Here is a 20926-nt window from a genome sequence, read left to right on the forward strand (position 1 = left end):
AAAAATAACACATGGAAGACAGTATGCAGAGATGTAAATCCTAAGTCATGTGTTCCAATAGATCAAGTCAAAGCATATGCATTAGAGACAATAAAAAAAGGTTTAATGGAAGTAAGTATTCAGGTATGCAAAGAGATCTGTATGTAATTGTAGACTTGAAAGCTACAGTGTTTCTTTCATTAGAGGAGAGAATATATTAACATTAGCTAGGACACTGGACCCAGGAATATTTTTTAGCGAAGATTTTTAAAGGATTTCGGCAAGATTTTCAGAAGTCAAGAACTTTTATACTGAAAACTGGCACAGGGATATTCAAGAGAAGATTTCTAGTAGGCATCGAAGTATTTAGTTGGCCTGGAATACTTTTATGCTTAGCTTATGAGTAGACTTTGAAAACAAGTGTCCAAAATTTCCCCAGCCAAGTGTGATGCTACAGGTGTCACAAAGCCAGATTCACCTACAGGTATGTTTCGGTATGCTGGCACAATGTTAAAATCAAAGAGAGTCTGAATATTTTGGGGTGTGATACATTCTCCAGTTTGCCACAGTCCCACTTCCCCCTGTTGTTTAACTCCAGCCTGCTTTACCTATGTACGCAACCTAAAAAATAAAATAAAAATGTACAGGGTAGAATCCTTAGCGTACCAACATATAAGGGAAGGTGCAGGCAGCGTTTGAGAGTATAGAATATGAGTAGCTGGAAATGAAGGAGTAGCTTTCAAAAGATACATAAAACATACAAAGAAGGCCATCAATTGAGTATATGTGGGATTCAAGATTAAATTGGGAATCTCCTGTTTCCTGTTATTCTTCCGTGTTTATTATTCTGGTCTATCACCACTTAGGATTTGAATATGTAGAATATTATATTCAAGTGTAGTCTACTGATTTTGTTTATTATAATGATGATACATGGCCTCAGTTAAAGGGAAAATAAGCATTCAAAGGTGATCAAGTATTCCTTTGGAATACAACCTTTCAAGTGGCTACATCTGAATTGGTCAGTTTGTGGGGAGCTATTGTGTTATAAGCTTTTCTTTTCTTTTTTTTTTTTTTTTAATGTTTATTTAATTTTGAGAGAGAGACAGAGTGTGAGCAGGGGAGGATGAGAGAGAGAGGGAGACACAGAATCTGAAGCAGGCTCCAGGCTCTGAGCTGTCAGCACAGAGCCCGATGCGGGGCTCGAACTCTCGAAATGTGAGATCATGACCTGAGCCGAAGTCGGACACTTAACCAAATGAGCCACTCAGGCGCCCCAAGCTTTTCAAGTACTGTGATATGAAACAATTCCTCAGAGGCATTTTATAATTTCTATACTCCTTTACTTTGATCAGTGGTATTTATATTCATTGGTGGGCTTAAAAATAAATACTTAGTGTCAGCCAGATTTAGCTAAAGCAATAGCTGAAGTAAAGGGGAAAATTAATGTCCCTTCAGATTGTGTAGTATGATAAAAAATTATGACTATAGTTGTTTAAACAAATTTTCCGATTGAAACTTAAAATTGCTGGTGTAACTGGGCTAAATTATTTGGTAAGCCACAGTTCCATGGAAGAATGTAAGGCACATAGCCTTCCTTGAAATTTAAGACAGTCATTCCTGTATCCAGTGTGCTACTTAATGTAAACATATCCTCTCCTCTAACTACCTGATGACGATATCCTACATTTTTTCGAATCAGATACTAAGTATTCTTTAAAAGCCAACTCAAGTACTACTTTCTCTTGAAGACTTCCTTGTTTTTTCTAGGAAGCAAATGGTATTTCCTTCCTGTGTATGTTCTAAACAAGTTGTTACTCATAATCTGGTTTTATACCTTACCCTATAGCATTTGTATACAGGGACAGTATTTTCTAATTAAACTTTTAGTAACTTGAGGTAAGGATCTTATTCAGTTTCTCTCTAGTAATAGTAATAATTTGGAGTAATTGTTGAGATAATGCATGTTTGGGTAGGTGTTTATGTGTTTCGATACTCCTATTACTTGCATAGCATTTGTAAGGACATGTTTACTTTTTAAAGTGGTGCTCTATTTGCATAGTAGTTAAAAAATCTCCCGCAAGCATGGCAGAAGTGAAAATGTTTGTTTTGTGTCAAGGTTGGTGGAAACAAGTTAAGAGGGGAATGGCAAAGCTGGCCTTGACTGTGGACATTGTTTTCTCATCCTCTCTCATCCACCCCTTCCTCTCTTGGTCCCTGAAACAGTCATGAGAACTAAGAGTAATGTCAGCACAAGGTAGTTTCCCCCATGTGGAAAACTGATTCACAACGGGAATAAATAGCGGAGTTAGAGTATTTGTTTGCAGTTACTACAAGTGCCATAAGAAACATGATTTTTGGTTCCACGTCTGGGCAGATCTGATATGCTAAGTGACTGTGAATCTCCGTGAAACGTGAAATCAGGCTTACTGTATTTACTCTCTCAGACTAAAGTTCTGTCTGATTCTGCATATAATTAGGAGAAATAATAGTTTTGAATTTCATTTCCAAAGAGGTGATAGCATTAAAATGGGTATTTTTCAATGTAGGATTGTTTTTTTAACTTTTTACCAGGAACAGAAAAATAAATACATAGAAGACAGAATAGTATAATACCTCCATAATCATTATCATCTATTATTTGCTTAACTATTTTATGGTAAATTAGAGATATGACATTTCACTCCAAGATACTTCGTTTGCAACTGCTTTCTCCCCTTTTCATGATGACAAAGGACACATGTATAATCACTGTACACACTGATGCACAGAGGAGATAGTAGAGTGTGCTAGGTAAGAGGTTGGATCCTGGAGTGCCACTTCTTGGATTTGAATCCCAGCTCTGCCAGTTTCTACCTGGGTGGTATTGGTGGTCATATCATCTCTCTGTGTTTCACTCTCTTGGCCTGTAAAATAAATGGAATAGAATATCTATTTCACCCAGTTACTGTGAAAGTTAGTTAACACATACAAAGCATGTAGAATTTTCCCATCTTAGAGTAGGCATTCCAGGAATGCTAATGAGTAGGATTTTTAAAAACTAATTATTATTAATATGATTGTAATAAAGCCAAGGTTTATTTGAAATGATTGTAGCTCTAAGTGGAGCCTGTTTGTCTGTATGTATTTGTTCACTAGTATTTGTGTAAAATATGTAAGACAGTGCACAAGAAAATAAAATTCAGAATAGAATCTTTAAAAAAAAACATTTATTTTATTTTTTTGGAGAGAGAGAGAGAGAGAAAGCACATGCTTCTGCATGCAAGTGGGGGAGGGGCAGAGGGAGAGGGAGGAAAGAATCTTATGCACACTCCATGCTCACCAGAGAGCCCTGTGAGGGGTTTGATCTCACAACGCTGACATCATGACCTGAGCTGAAGTCAAGAGTCAGAAGCTTAACTGACTGGGTCACCCAGGTGCCCCTCAAAAAACCTTTAAAAAATGTGAACACAGTGCAGAAATTTGTCTTCATCTCATTGTAGGTTTGTTATAACCAGATTTGAAAGGAAAATTAAATGTCAAAAATATTTTTTACAAGGCTACAAATGCAACTGTTTTTTTAGGAAATTTCACATTCATGTTCTCCTTACATTTGAAATTTATTGAGGTTCTTAGTTTAGGTTTTAGAGACATCTGTCCCAACAAATTCTTAAATTCCCTGAAGGTTAGTGCAGCAGATTCCCCGGAAGGCTTGAGTTGTACCAGCAAGCTGCAATTTTCTTAATTCCCAGAGCAAGTAAAAAGAAGGCAGATCATTACAAACCCTTATTAACCTAATTCCAAGATCTATGTTTCTGACTAAAATCCAAATGAAGTAAGTTCAACCCAAAATTCCCAGGTCAACAAATTGAGTTGATTTATTTGCTACATTTCATTGTATTGATCATGTTAAAAATCTGACCTGTCTGCGACATTTGTCTAGTCTCCTGAGTTCCCTTGCATATTTATGTTGCTATTTATTTTCTTAGAATCTTGTCTACATTAAAATTAATTCCAACAGAATGTCCTATCTAAATGTCATTTTAAAAGTCCAGTCTTGCATGATTTTATTTTATTGTAGACAGATAAATGTGATTCTAGAATGAGCTAGTAGAGGTATGCATTAAACAGCAAGGAAATCTATTCTGATTATTAAAGAAAGAATCAAAGTCTAGGTTTCTTTTCTAACTTTTTTTTTACACTATCTTGTAATATGCAGCCTTTATATGGGGCTCTGTTAATGAATGACATCGAATCCTCAAATAGGTGATGGCATAGAAATAGCATATTAATTGCCTCTGTATAGTTATTGGTTTGATCAGAATTGCCATTTTTGTGTGTGAATCTAAAATAAATGGTTTAAATATTTTGGATGCTATATGTTGGATTATAAAAATACTCAAATATATATACATATTCTTTTTTTTAACTTTTTAATGTTTATTTTATTTTTGAGAGAGAGCGACAGAGCATGAGCAGGGGAGGGGCAGAGAGAGGGGGAGACACAGGATCCAAACTCAGCACAGGCTCTGAGCTCTCAGCACAGAGCCTGATACGGGGCTTGAACTCATGAACCATGAGATCATGACCTGAGCCCAAGTTGGCGCTCAACCCTCTGAGCCACCCAGTGGCTTATTCTATATGCTTATTCTATACTAGGCACTAAATGCTTTATATACAATGTATCATTTAAAGTTCACATTAGTCCATGGTGGCACATACTATTATTGTAATGATTTTCAGTTAAGACAAATACAGTTTAATGAGCTTTAGACCCTTGCCCTGTGTCAAACACATGGTATCTGATCGTGCGCAGAATTGAAAGTCACGCTATTGGTATGATCCATAACAAGACCCGTGAGTCACTGTGCTGTGTCATCCTGCCTGTACCCTGGGCACCTGGAAGGGATAGAAGTCCTGTGATGCAGCTGTTAAAAGTCAAGACTTAAGGCTAAATTTTTTTAAGATTTTTTATTTAAAATTTTAATTTATTGTGGCTATTCATTATTTTGTCTATATTTAATTATTCAGCTTATATTTTATCCAACCAGCTTCATCATTGACAGTTGTTAAACTCTGGTGATTTGCAGTAGGTAAAATAAAGCCTCTATGATTGAAAAGATAGGTAGACTTTGCATCCTAAATCTTTACTGATCTGATCCATGATCCCCAGTGATATTTATCTCGGATACCTTAAAAGTATGCATGCACCACTGAGTGAAATATAGCCACATTAAGATTCATTGGGGAAAAAAACGTGAACCTGATAAAAATGTACATTAGATTAGGTTCCATTTCTTGTAAGGATTCTGCCTTTTGGTTTTTGAAGCTTTCGAAATTTTTTTTGCATCTCTTTTGACAGTTTTCTAATGCTTTGTGCTGGTGGGCATATGCTCCTTTTGCAAGGATAGTTTAAACATCGCTTCTCAGTTTTCATGGAGCAGTGGCATGTATAACTCTTTCAGATTCCATATCCAGTCCTTTCTTTTCAGAAGCATTGCAGGGTGCATTTGTTTAGAACTCAATGATATTCATTGAGTTTGGAAAATTCACTGGCATGATGTGGGCGTTTTATAGTTACCCAGCATAAAATATAGTGATCTTCATATGTAAGATACCATTTCATAATCTCTTAGAAGAGAAAAATACCCTATCAGCCTTTTCCCCAATTTGTTATTTTTATATATAAATATATATTTTTTAAGATAAAATGCTTTATATAAATATATACATACATACATATACAGTAGTATTTATTACATGCCTTTCTAATTCTGGTGATTTGAAAATTTCATATTACACATGGCATTTAAAGCAGCCCAACACTTCTTGTGATCACACTTACCTGTATTGGGATTCTAATGGCTCTCATTCTTCCTTGTGCCAGGTCCTCGGACAGGTGGTTTACATGCATTCATCCTTCATGCAAACTAAAAATGCATCAGTCTTGTTTTGAGGATGTTTTCAGATTTATATTTGAAATTTTTTTGAATGTTACAGTAATTTTCATCAGCAAGCAACCTCAATGCATTTTATTTAAGGAATGCCTAGTTTTGCATTTAAAATGTAATTGCGGTGGCGGGGGGCACCTGGGTGGATCAGTCTGTCGAGCATCCTACTCCTGGTTTCCACTGGAGTCATGATGTCACAGTTCGTGAGTTTGAGCCCCGCATCGGGCTCTGTGCTGGTGGTGCAGAGCCCGCTTGGGATTCTCTCTCTCTCCCTCTTTGCCCTTCCTTCACTCTCTCTCTCTCTCTCTGTCTCTCTCAAAATAAATAAAAACTTTAAAAAATGTGTTTAAAATGTAATTTGAGGGCACCTGTGTGGCTTAGTAAATTAAGCATCAGACTCAGATCATTTCATGGTTCATGAGTTCCGGCCCTGCATCTGGCTCCATGCTGCCAGCACACTGGAGCGTTCTCTCTCCACCCACCCCCTCAAATAAAATAAACTTCTAAAATGTCATATAATAAGCAAGTTACTGCAGTGATCGATAACCCTTTTTGAGTTAATTCAGTTCACTTTTATGTGTTTCATTTCTCATTCATACTTGCTTTTGACTCGCTGTCCTAGTTACAAAATGCATATACATAGATAGTCCCACACTGGGCTCTGCACTGATGGTGTGAAGTCAGCTTAGGATTCTCTCCGTCTTCCTCTCTCTGTCCCTCCCCGACTTGTGTTTTCTCTTTGTCACAAAATAAACTTAAAAAAAAAAAAAAACTAGAATTGTTTCTTTAGTGTTCTCTTGACGACTAATGTTACCAATTTGCTTTTGATTTTAACTTCATAACATTCTTTATTAATGTATTGAATAAATTACCCCTGAAGAATTAATGCTATCGTCTTTCTGCACGGTACAGCGAAAGAATTGTGACTTTTTAACTACCTGGAGAAATCTTTTGAATTCCTTTAAAAAAATCTCTTACTTCTTCATCAAACATAGTATGAAAAGCTAAAGTCATATGTTTCTGCAAGGACAATATGGCTGTTTATTCAATTCATAATTTAAAATTTTTATTCTTTTTGTTGTTAGGATTCAGTAAAACAAAGTTACAGTATTAAATTGAAGTCTCTACTGTGTGATTCAGCGTCTGTCCTCCAACTCCCACTTCCTTTCTAATACTAGGCATCCCCTCAGTACTTCCCTGAATCATATCATCTTCAAGGAAAAAATAGCAATGTAAACCAATTAACTTAGGAGACGCAACAGTGTTCTTACAGCCACTGTAACTGGATTCATTATTTAATATTCAGCCTGACCTTACAACCTGACCACAGCAATTAAGTCTGGATGAGGCTCGGCACCTTTTCTCTCTATTCATTATTCATTAATTGGGCATGCTCAGCTGGCAGCTGCTCTGCCGAATCTCCAGTTCTATTGCTGCAAATGATTGACTAAAAAGGAGGCTTTCCTCTGAAGGGTCAGAACAGGTAACCAGCCTTAACTAATGCAGCACCCCAGAAGGCTTAGATTCCAGGGGTGAGCTAGTGGTCACATAGACTTTTCAGATGTAGTGACCAAGAGAGTCTATTTTAAATATAATATATGCATGGTCATTATTTATGTTGAATGATGATGCCATGCCTAAAGGCGTATATCCAAGATTTTATCAGAGAGTGGGATTACCCGTGAAACTTAAAAAAAAAAAAAAAATCTGAAATCCGTAACGGCTACATTGTCAAAGTTGCAGATCCCTGGTGTAAATAATATCTATGAAATAGTTGTGAAAAAGAAGAGGATGTGTTTAGAGGCAGAAATTTTAAAATACATACTGGAGAACTATACACCGGGCTATAGTCTCTAGTTATTAAAAATTTGTTGGGGCGCCTGGGTGGCTCAGTCGGTTAAGCGTCCGACTTCGGCTCAGGTCATGATCTCGCGGTCCGTGAGTTCGAACCCCTCGTCGGGCTCTGTGCTGACCGATCAGAGCCTGGAGCCTGTTTTGGATTCTCTGTCTCCCTCTCTCTCTGACCCTCCCCCGTTCATGCTCTGCCTCTCTCTGTCTCAAAAATAAATAAACGTTAAAAAAAATTTTTTAAAATTTGTATCATTACACCAAACACCATTCATTTGTTTCTTTTCATTAGTGAGATAGAAATAGCAATGGGGGTACTTCTGTAGAAAGTCTCTATAGAGAGTCTCGTAAACCATTCTTACTATCAATTAACTTTGTCACAGTGTTGTTGAACACAAAACATAACTGAGAGCAGGGGGAATTAAACCTGGCCACACTATGACTGTGAACGAAGTTTCTGGTTGAGAATGTTCAGTTGAATTGTGACAAAGTGATTCATGTAGTTTCTACTGCAGTTTAGGTAAACTGTATACACTTTTAATTTCTGAGCATTTTGCTATCAGTAGAATTTTTAAAGTTTTCAGTTACTAACAAAACATTAAAAACCGGTATTTTAGTATGTGAGTACATGTGAGATATGTTAAATATTCAAGAGCCTCTTAGACTTACCATTTCGACTTTCTAAATTAACTTTGTCGATATGTACTGCTTGTAAAATTGAATGGCCTACCCATCCAACATTTTCTCTGAGTGATCTAATCTATTATTCAATAACTGAAATCTTATTGAGGTGACTAGTATAATAAACATACTTGTCATGTTTCACTTATGTGTTCTAATAAATGCATTCGAATTCCTTTAGAATAGACCTGGTTAGTTTCTTGTACACATTTGTATGGGGTGGTCTGGAGAATTTGGGAGGAAAAATACTGGAAAGAGAAATGCTTATTTTTTTCTCTTGTGTATTTTGGTAAACAAGGAAATCTTAATTCTGGGGGGAGGGGAATTTGTTTGAAATTTTTCATTAACACATTAAACAATACATGTTAAGTAGCTTTTCTCCAGATTGCTTTCCTCAGTCACTTTTTTTGTGTCTAAAATTTGCTGTATTTTCCATTATGCCATATAATGCCATTATATATCAAGATAGGCAAAGACATAGCTTATGATGGGATCATCATAAGTTACAGTATTATCATAACTTTAGGGAAATAAATGAGTTGCGTTTACAAATTAATATTCTTATGAAATTATTTGAGTTTATGGAAACCATAAAGGGGAGAACCATGGAGAGCAGCCATATTATTTTTTTCTTGATGTACTTAGCAACTGTGCATTAAAACTTGTCCAGGTACATGGTTATACAAGTTGAAAAGTACATGATTTTTTTTTTGAGAACTACATATTGTTTTAAAATTATCCCGAAGAGCTCTGTGTATGGTGATTTTAACATGCGAGGATCTCCATAAAGTGTATTTAAAATTTATTATTTTTAAGTGTGAGAGGATTCAGAAGAAATATAAGCAACTTTTACTTCAGTAAGATAATCATATAATGCTTAGTAGCACTCTACAAAGGACTTAACACAAAAATTAATGTTCTCTTTTATTACAAATGCAGTGCATGTTCATTGTATTATTAGAAAACAAGAGAAAAGAAACATGGATATAGTCATATTGCATAACTACAAAACCACTGAAGTGCTTTTAACATTTACTATGTACTCATCCATTCATCTCTCCCTCTACCTCTCTTTTTCTCAAAATAATAGACCTTTTCTCCCTTTTTTCTTAACATTTACTTTTTAAGCGTAAAATCATCTTTAAACGAACACTGTTTATATGTGTATTCCCAATGTAATTACTCTCTTATATTACTTAACAATATAAAATTGTATCTGTGACAGTTATGACATTTTGCTATTGTTGATCATTGAACTTATTTGTAGTTTAGATACTAAATGACATTTCTATGAACATTAATATCAATAAATCCTCTCCTCCAGTCTGCCAACAGATATGTTTCAAGTGACTGAATGAAATACTTGCACACATATATTCCCAGCCCTAATTCACACAGGTAGTTCATTATCCATCTGTCTATTATCTATCATCTGGTCCTTCTACTCTTCATATATTTCTAGTAAAACTCGCTAGAAATAGATGTAAATGAAATTTCTGGGAAAGATAGGCTTATGAAACATCATGTGTTATTTTCAAAAACTATAGAAATGGGACTATAATTTTTTCAGGTCTGAAAATAACTAGTTTCTTTAGCTTGAGGGATCTGAATTTAAGATAGAGAATATTAGAATCAGCTGAGAGATTCTTTCAACGGACATCCTCCTCAATGTAATCAACATCTTTATTGGTGGGGCCTGAGTTTCCCCAAGGTGATTCTGATGTGCCCAATGAAATTAGCACAACACCTGTACCCCAACATCACTTATTTAGAAGTCAGAAAACTGAAGGCCAAAGGATGGTGAGTGGCTCAAGTCCGAGAGGTTATTAATGCAAGCAGAATAGAACCGAATCTCTAGGCCACCATGGTTCCCAATAGGCTTTTCGATGACATTTTGTAAGTATGTTCTTTGCAAGTGGTATTATATGGAAAAAAATCTCAGGGTTGCATACATTTGGGAACGCTGGGTTAAGCTCTGGAGTGAGGCCTCTCTCAAGAGTCTTTGATGATGTGCCAGTGAGGTTAGTACTCTCTTAATGGAACAACATTTCCCTAACTTAAGTCCGCATGGCACTGACCCCTAGAGTATCTCGAAGGATTGGTGTCTTTCGAAATGTCTTCTGACAAGTATTACTCCCCAAAGTACCATTTCCATTCCTCTCATGAAACTGTGTTCTACATGGAGGGTAAAAAAATAGGTGTTTGTTAATATGCTTGTTACTAATCAACCCTAAGTTTTTCATGAGTAGGTTCCAAATAAAAATGTCTAATTGCAACTGTTGATATTTTAAGCAGTGGAGCCCCAATTTTAGCAAGTAACAGAATCACCTGGAGGGTTTGTTACCCTGATGATTGCTCAGCCCCTTCCCAGCTCATTACGTCTGGGGTGGGGCCCGAGAGCACACATTTTGAAAAATTTCAGCGGCTATTGCCGCTACTTCTTCAAGGACCATACTCTGAGAAACCATTGCTTTAGAATAAATGTTGAGATTTCTCAGAATATTTTCAGGGGAGAAAAATAGCCATGTCATTTGTTCGCTGGTGTCCTCTTTACCTTCATCTAATTCTTACTGAAAATCATTTGTTTTAATGTGCCCCCTTTCACAAGTCAGTCAATTTTCAAATGTGTTAAAATCCATGGTTGAATCCAAGGCCAAATCCCAGTTATCCTTTTCATTCTTTATAACCATTGCAATGAAGGCTGGTATGTTAGGTTCAGAATTCGCTTTGCTCTATGGTTTCTATTTTCCTTATGTTTCTTCTCTCTCCTTTCGTTATTCTACACATACCTATCCTTCTTGTAGAAAAGGGTATGATTAGTGATTCCTGTATGAAAGTGTTTTGCCAATTTTTAGACTTGAAGCACTTCTTATTTTTTATATTCCATTTGCTTATGGGGTAGTTATTAATCATGGCTTTTGCGGAAATAAAAAAGTGACGAGTTCTCAAATATTTTTGTCAATGACAGATTTTTGTCAATGACAGATTTCTGTAAAATCCATCAGAATACTCCATCACAGTATTCACATGTGTACTTACACGTACATACATAGTCATAACTAAACACAAGTTTCACAACATAGTTCTTCATCGTAATATATAGAGTGTACTTGTATATATATATTTTAAATGCTTCCCTTAAAAAAATGGTTTGTTGTAAGGTTGGTCCTAACCAACTTGAACGTTCATTTAAAAATTTTTGGTTTATAGTACTTGTGAAATTGATTTCATTACCTAATGATAGATTGGACTGGGAGCTTTGGGCCCCAATTTTTTTAAAGACCGTATTGTTCATATGTATGTCTAAATATTTCCAGTGTTTAGAAAAAAAATTACACGTGTGTTTGTTGAAGTATCTCATACTAATGTGTTATTTGGTCATGTACATGTTCAGACAGGGATAGAAAATTTGATACAGTTAGTTCTTTCTAAACCTGCTGACTTGATGTTGTTGGTACTTTCTACCAGGCTTCTTAGGGAATTTTCTGGTCATCCAATTAAGTCTTTTGTTGATTCTTTGCATCACTGCAGTGTGCAGCCAAAAAGAATCAAATGTGTTTTGTTTTCATTTTGAGGAGATTACCTTTGGAATATGGAATACAGACTCTACTACTGAGTTGAAAATAGAAGTCCGAACTTAATTTAAAAACAGGGAAGAGTCTAAAACAACTATATTTGACCTGGAAAAAAAAATCTAATGTAATTAACAAAACCAGCAACAAAAAATGTTAGAGAGATACATTTTGGATAAATGAGTGAAATTCGCAGTTTCCTGCCAGGGGAGGGCAATAAAGGTAATTCAGTATCAAAAGCCTAGTTTGAGTAGAGAGAAAATTAATCTTCAAACTTAAATTTCTGTGGGTTTTTCTTGCATCATTATCGATTGGACTTTACCTCCTACCTCAGGAGGCAAAATGGTTGTAGTTAGGATTTAATTGTGCTTAGTTATAACAGATCTTTTCTAGTATACTTTATTTTTAAAACAAAAATTAATTGAACTGGAAAACCTGCAAAAATAAAGGGAACATGATATAAAAGAATCCTTCATTGCTACCTTTTTTGCAGGTGTTTACCATAAGTTGTCAAACCAAGAATTACCCTCAACTGCATGATATAAATTTAGTAGCATAGACCGTGAACTATATATCAATGGGTAATTTTAATTCAGTTATATTTAAAGGAATTTATCCTGTTCTGTAAATGCACATTTTAATACGTACTGCATGTGAAAAAGCCCTCGTCCCCTCAGGATGATCCTGAGTGACTCCAACATTGAGGAAATGAGAGAAGTTATATTTTAATGTGAATAATATAAAGATAAAGCTAATGTTAATACCCGAATAGAAGTTGTGTGTCTCATGTCAGCATGGTACTATGTTTTACTTATTTTTGCAACGTTTTTTTCCAGCTGGATTCTTTTTATTGTGATGTATTTGACATATAACGTATCAGTTTCAGGTGTACAACACAATTATTTGTATTTGTATGTATTGCAAAATGAGTACAACATTAAGTCTGTGAGTTAGATGTCATCATGGTACTCTATTTTGAAATATTCCTGTAGATGTCTTTTTTTGGAAGATGATACTTTTGGCAAATGAAGACCTGAATGTGAGAGTATTTGTTATCTTAAGTTTAATATTCTTTTTATTGTCTATCTTTTCTGGTATAGCCTGAGAAAAATGAGAGTGAGCCAGGCAGCCAAAGGATAAAACCTGTTTTTATTGACGATGCTAATTTTGGACGACAGATATCCTATCAACATGCAGCGGTCCATATCCCCACTGACATCTATGAGGGCTGTAAGTAAAAGAACTTGAACAACTCTTGGAGTACCATGCTCTTGTCTGTCCTTTGTATCTCCTGTTTGGGGGACAAAAGGAACAAATTTTGTTGAGATGTCTTTGAAGAGTCCGTGGTAAACTCTCTGTGAAAGAAGAAATGGGGTGTCCATTAGCAGTTTACGTTCAGAGAGCTACACTATGTGAATATTTGTAGGAGAGTATGCATCCAGTGGGCGTGTCCTTCTGCTTTGGTTGACTAGGTCATTGTGCCTTCCCAGGGGCCATGAAAACTGAAAACTAATCAATCTATTTTCTTAAAAATACAAACTATATAGCACAAGTGTGCACAAATACAAATATACCTAGACAAACTGTAAAGGGAGATAGTGGTACATTTTAGACCTGGCACTTCTCATCACATCCTGTGTGTGTGTGTGTGTGTGTGTGTGTGTGTGTGTGTGTGTCTCCCTTGCCCTAGGATATGGGTAAAAAATATCTCCCTCTCAGTACATGGTGGGCTCAAGATGAAAAGAAATGCTAGGGAAAGACTAATGAAATAGAGAACCAGGAAATGGAAGACTTGCTTGAGAAGGCTTCCCTGAGAGAAAGGCAGGGCAGTAGTTGCTTAGGGAAACGCAGGGTAGGACGCTTGTACCATGTATTAACAAGGGCAGAGCCTGAGTGAGAATGCTGACTACAAATCCTGCCAAGTACAATCTGTATCTCTGAGGACCACCCATGACCCAGAAAGCGGGGCCTTTGTTCACTCCTAGTTCTGTTCCTCCATGTTCACCATTCTCTAACCAGTTTGTATTCTGCCTTCCCACATAAGTAAGTAGTAAGAAGAAAGGACCATTTGAGATTTTTAAAGCTATGTTTCTTCTGTTACCCTTTATTACAGAGGCTGTAGACTGAATTAGGTATCCAGAACTCTCTGGGTTCTGGCCAGATGGCCTAGTTCAAAGCTAAATTTTTGCAGTTGTTGTTTTGTTGTTTTTTTTTTCCTTTGTAAATCCTTTAAATTTCAGGGCATTTTCTCACCTGTAAAATAGGGTAAAATGACTAAACTGATTTGAGGATAAAGTAAGTTCATACACTTGTTTTCATAATAGTTCCAACCTAGTAATATAGTAAGTGGTATGTGAATGTTTCTTGTTACTGTTTATTACAGTTCAAGTTTATTTAAGCAGAGCGAACTAAGTACAGGGATTAATAATAAGTACAGGAAAGTACAGGAAAATAATAATTTGTAACATAAATTTCAACTTGATCAGTTATTCACTCTGTTTGTTTTTAATTTTTAAAGTACATATTGTTCCTATCAGTTCTTTGAAGATATTAAATGTATGACTTCTCTCTATTGATCATAGAAACAGAATTGTTTGTCTAGGTAGTTTCTGTTGTTACATGAGAATTAAACATAATTAGACTCCCTTACAATCCAGCACTACTATTAATTCCAAGTCCTTTTAGGAATTACCTGGGATTTAGGTTCACAAAGTTTTTTTAACTTCAACCATTATGTACTTTGTAAAAATAATTTTCTAACTGTGTGCTTTTTATTTTTATTTTTCCAACGTTTATTTATTTTTGGGACAGAGAGAGACAGAGCACGAATGGGGGAGGGGCAGAGAGAGAGGGAGACACAGAATCGGAAACAGGCTCCAGGCTCTGAGCCATCAGCCCAGAGCCTGACGCGGGGCTCGAACTCACGGACCACGAGATCGTGACCTGGCTGAAGTCAGACGCTCAACCGACTGCGCCACCCAGGCGCCCCCTAACTGTGTGCTTTTTAAAAGAAATATCTTGATCTTTGCAACTGTATTTTTTTTATTTTTGTTTATTTATTTATTTTAATGTTTTACTGTATTTTTGAGAGGTGGGGAGGAGCAGAGAGAGAGAGACACAGAATGCAAGGCAGACTCCAGGCTCTGAGCTGTCAGCACAGAGCCCGATGTGGGGCTCGAACTCACAAACCCTGAGATCTTGATCCGAGTCAAAGTCGGACACTTAACCGACTGAGCCACCCAGGTGCCCCATGACTGTATTTTGTAACTATTACAACTATTTAGACAGTACTTAGCTATATGATTGTGTTTCCCATTTTTAAAAAATTACTTCATCTACCTTATTTCAAATTTTTCATCACCTATTGTTTGTTGGGTATGCCAACAAAATAATCTTACTTTAAGATTATATCTTTCTATTGAATTCATATTAGAAGAACACACTGGATGGATATAGAACTTTTGAGTCACGATATTTTTCTGTCAGTTGTCTGTGGATATCATGGCACTGGTTTTTTTGACCTGTATTACTGTGTTGAAGAAACTTGAGGCCAACTTGAGTGTTTCCAGTTTGGTAGAAAGCTTTCATGATTGTGTTTCTATTTTGTTGTCTCCTATTTGGGGATTGCCTTCCTTATTCCTGCAAATCATTATCCATACCAAGAAGATACTCAAAGTCAGTGATTTTGTTTTTAATAATCTTTGTAACACTTTAAAATATATATTACATGAAAAACTTGCATGTGAAAGAAATTAAAGCAAAAACTACTATGACTGAAACAAATATGACATGAATAGAACCCTGCCTACTTAATCCCTTTTGGTCTTGAAGGGAAAGTCTTCTTTTTGTCCAGTTTCAGTAGTCAAGAGGGATTCTCTGAGCAAGTTCATAGATTGCTGCCATTCCCAAAGGAAAGAAAAATAACAAGGTTAACAGCATTGTGGTTTTAATCTCATGTGGATCTAGCAGTTTGGGGAAGTGGGATGCGTGTTTTGGGGAACTTTGCCTCACTGCTAATTCTATCCACTTCCCCCCACGTTTGGTATGGTAGCCAGAGCCACTGGTCTGTTGCACAGCTCTTTGCAGTACATGGGCACCCTGAGCTAGTATAACCTGGGAAGAGGAGGGCTTGAGCATACTTACTGATGTGCATGGCACAGGAGATGCCTCTGTATGGCCTGGAACTTACTTCCTGCTCTGGATGATGCATGAGATACCATTTCAGATCCAGTATGGCATAGACTCACTGTACCCCACTGAGTACTCAGTGGCTTTCTCATCCCATTTGCCATCCCTTCATATATATAAAATGAGGCTCTTCATACTTTCTCCCACTTATATTCCTATGAAGCAGTCCATTTTTTTCCACTCTGTAGAAAACTTCCTTGCAGTTCAGATGGTCTAATAGGGATTATCGAGAAATCCTAAAATTGTTCATTAAATACTCAAGGAAGGATATGGGTACTTTATACATTTTTAAAACAGTTTTTGTCCCCTCTAAAGATCGTATGCCATGGTGGCAAATTTTAATAAAGCGTACTTATTTAACCTACAAAATGGAAGTCGCCAGCACTCGCACCTCTTGTAGCCAATCATAATTAACAGTTTGGGGCCATAGTCCTATAGAATACCTTGAAATGAAGAAACAAATCGTCCAAATGAGATTTTCCACATTCCTTTTCAACTTGCTTTTTCTTCAACTTAGAGACTCTTGTTAAACTATTAGAAGGCTGAAGATAAGAGAAAGCTTTCTCTTCAGGAGATTACCCAGAAAAATAAAGACAAAGTGACTTTGCTTAGTTTTTCAATGAAGTGATCTTTAAGAAATACGTGAAAAATATTTTTATCATTTTTCCATAGATAATTAGCACCTAATTCACCTGTCTAGTAAATTACCTTATGCATGCATTTTGTGAACAGGGGTCCAAGGACTCCAGGTTGCGTTGGCCTGGTTAAATACTAACAACCTATTTTTTGTTTGTTTGTTTGTTTTTTTGAGTTTAGTAGTTGATTGACTCCATGCTTCCCTTTTAAAATGTATTCTCTAATTTATTTACTATAACTTTGTTAATTTTGAAGAAGGGAACCCTGAAGCACTCTTGAATGAAAGGTCATATTATTAAGAATGGGATCAGACTTCAAACAAAGTCTAATTCCAATCTTTATATTTTTAACTACTATGATAAATGAAATTCCTGATATTTTACTTTTGAGTTAATTTTAACTTTGTTACTTTGGGAGTAAGAATTGGGAGACAGAATTGTCCATTGGAGTTAAGATAATACACTTTGCATGAGAATCTTTATTTTCTTACTCTTCTATTTGAAATTTTGTTTTGTTTTGTTTTAGTTGAAGTCACGTAGTTTAAGTCTTCATCTCTTATATGCTGGAACAGACATGAAAAATGACATAAAGGTTAACCATAATTTTTTTAAGAATATCGTGACATGGTACACCGTTTTTTTGTTTTGTTTTTAGTATTCTACAAAAGAGGTTTTAATTTTATTCATGTTTTCCTTTCCCATTTAGAATGAACTATTTGTACACATCTGTAGAAGATTATTTTAATTAGTCTCAGGGAATAAACCACACTTTGATTTTGAAAAGAAGATAAAATATTTAAATAGGTGTTTTCAGAAATCCTAAGACCTATTTTGGAATATGTCATAATTAAAAAAAAAAAAAAAAAAAAGAAGCTCTGTCTTGCATTATTTGGTTAGTCTCATTTATCTTAATATTGGCTTCTCCTCCTTTGCTGAAATCTCATCAGGAAGACGCTGACCTTGCCTGGCCTGTAGTCTTTTAAAATTCATATCCCATGTTATGAACTGTGTGAGTAAATGACACAGGAGTAAAATCAGAAATGTCAACAAGATCTTGAAAATTTAATAATTACTGGGACTCTTCATGCAGCTCATCAGAACCGATCAGATTCACAGGATTGTTCTAGGTTTCTGAATTTAATAAATGTGAAAGCTTACTTTAATTGAAGGCTTAGCTGAAGGAAACAGCCTCTTCTTTCACTAAGACAGTTGTGTGACTATATTCTCATAAGGAATCTTCTGTTCTAATTTCTCAAAGGCAATTACTTTTTAAAGTCCCAGGAATTGAAATGTGATTATCTTTGCTCATTGATATATTTAAAGTTTTAGAGTGGTACATTTAATTAGAACCATATCTGAAAGTGTTCACTTTTGAGAATTTCACTGGTTGGTACTTAGATTTTAGAGGGCATTGAAACCATACTTGATTTTCAGATCTAATTTATCTGTTGGGCTGGTAAAAACACATAGAAACTAGGAAAAGAAGGACTGACTATTTAGACAATGTGGTTTTAATCACAAAAATTTATTAATTTTTTAAATCATTTTAGATGCAAGTATAGGGAATGTCTTCGTAGGATGCTGGATAGTCATTTATCAATAGAAGTTCATATTTATTTATAAAATTATTATGGTTCTAAAAGACTATCCAATAACAGGGAACATAGTAACCACCAAGATGCATAACATTTTCAGGCACTACATACTTTTGTCCTAATCTTACGTTGTCATGTAAGCAAAGAAATTACTTCCATTTTAGGAATTGAAAAATAAAGTTTTATCACTAAGGAGTATCCATTTTGATAAAAGAAGACACAATTTTAAGGAATTGTGTTGCCTTTTAAAGTCTCCTATGCTTTACTAATTATACTTCCTTTAAATTGAACTGCTTATAATGACTAATACTGGCATTATAATGTATCTTTTTTTAAATATTGACAGAGAGAGAGTGAGTGAGTGTGTGTGTGTGTGTGTGTGTGTGTGTGTGTGTGTGTTGGGGAAGGGCAGAGAGAAAGAGAATCTCAAGCAGGCTCCCCACTATCAGTGCAGAGCCGGATGCAGGGCTTGAACTCATGAACTCTTAGATCATGACCTGTGCCGAAATCAAGAGTTGGACACTTAACTGACTGAGTGACACACGCTCCCCTGCAATTTATCTTGATGTTGATTTCTTTTATCTTTCAAAATATAGTTGCAGTATCTCAAATGATGCCAATATAAACATTGGAGGAAAAAGGTATCCTCCCTTTGCTGATAATTGTAGAACTAGCTTTTCACAATCTCTTATAAATCTTGACAACTAATCTCTGCCAAATATGGAGATTATGTAATTATAGAATGCTGATTAATAGTTTACATTGAATAGTTTACATTGTTTTAAACTCTTTTATAGATTTAGAAAGTTAATATTTTAATAGATTGGCATCTTTGGAATAAATAAGGCTGTCTGACTTCACAGCTCTGAGGGTTGTAAAGATGATGCATCCCACAACCCAAAAATATTCATAGAGAAATGAATATAATACTATAATATAATATAAAATAAGAAAGAAAATACAAGACAAAAAGAAAAATAAATTAACCTGCACTTACTTTGAAAACCTTCGTGGCTGGTGTGAGGGAAACAAAAGAGAGGAGGCTTGTTGGACAGTTGTAGGATGACTTACACTATAATGGAATCACTGCTATATTTTGGCTCAATGGACTCCTTTTCTGCATGGAGGCCATTGTATATGCTCACATGGATGGTGATTACAGTAGGGTATTAATGAACTCTTGTCATATACTGTATTCAATGTAACTGGCAATAAGGCAGCAGAGGAAAAGGTCTCTTAGCTGTAGGCAGCCTGACCTAGAATGAAGCGAAACATTCATAAGCTTATTTTGGTATGGAAAAGCCAAGTGCTGTCTATAGGTGCTTTGAAGTGACAAAAAATACATTAGGGTCAGTTGTGGGCACCTTGCAATGTTGTAAAACATCACTGATTTCTGCCACACCCCCACAGCCTGAACATGAGAGATGATCACCCACAATCCTGCAGCGAGAGAGAGAGAGAGAGAAAGAGAGAGAGAGAGAGACAGAGAATCAGTTGTGATCATATGACGTTTGGCAAGACATTGCCGTTTTGCATTGATACATTGCAAGACATCACTCTTTCATCAAGTTAAAATTTATTATACACATTTGTTTATCTTGCAGAATACTCACAGGACAAGTTACTCTCAATCCAAGTTTTTACTTTATAATAAAGTTTACTTATTTGTTTTGAAAGAGAGGGAGAGAGTGAGCTGGGGAGGGGCATAGAGAGAGGGGGGGAGAGAGAGAGAGAATTATAAGCAGGCTCCACTATCAGTGCAGAGCCTGATGTGGGGCTTGAACTCACTAACTGCAAGATCATGACCTCAGCCAAAATTGAGTCAGACAGTTAAATGAATGAGCCATCCAGGCACCCCTATAACAAAGTATTATAATTTTTTTTTCAACGTTTTATTTATTTTTGGGACAGAGAGAGACAGAGCATGAACGGGGGAGGGGCAGAGAGAGAGGGAGACACAGAATTGGAAACAGGCTCCAGGCTCTGAGCTGTCGACGCGGGGCTCGAACTCCCGGACCACGAGATCGTGACCTGGCTGAAGTCGGACGCCTAACCGACTGCGCCACCCAGGCGCCCCCTCACAAAGTATTATAAAGTGTAAGAAAATGGATGGTGGTGATCCACATGGAGTCAGTGGTAGGCTAATTGTAGAATAAATTGGAAACCTATTCAAGTTTCTGGCCAAAGATAATACTTCAGGCTGTATCATTTCTATAAAACTTTTGAGGAATAAATGCTTCGAAGTTTAAAAAAGGTTACTAGAACACATTAATATATGAAAAGAGTATTAATCCATGTGACTGCTTATACAAAATAAAAATTGCACAAAAAAGAAGTAAAAAAAAAAAGATAATAGTACAGTCTCATGAATAATGTTACATTCAAAAGAAAACATTTACCAAGTAGTGATGAAGAATAATGCATGATGACAAAATACATGGCTTAGATGTCTGATAGTGTTATATAATATATCAATTGATGCATATTAAGCATTCCAT

General features: G+C 35.9%; 1 protein-coding gene across 9 annotated transcripts in view; it reads left to right on the top strand.

Moving 5' to 3' along the window:
- CACNA2D1 (calcium voltage-gated channel auxiliary subunit alpha2delta 1) overlaps positions 1–20926 on the top strand; it is a 495580-nt gene that overhangs the window by 308619 nt on the left and 166035 nt on the right. For all 9 annotated transcript variants that reach the window (XM_040472796.1, XM_040472797.1, XM_040472798.1 and 6 more), the window contains one exon: positions 13111–13240. In XM_040472796.1, coding sequence (XP_040328730.1) covers positions 13111–13240 — 130 coding nt within the window. The remainder of the gene's footprint in view (positions 1–13110; positions 13241–20926) is intronic.

This window comes from Herpailurus yagouaroundi, unplaced genomic scaffold (genome assembly GCF_014898765.1).
Source record: "Herpailurus yagouaroundi ecotype Mexico unplaced genomic scaffold, PumYag 100, whole genome shotgun sequence".
In the NCBI taxonomy this organism is placed as follows: domain Eukaryota; kingdom Metazoa; phylum Chordata; class Mammalia; order Carnivora; family Felidae; genus Herpailurus; species Herpailurus yagouaroundi.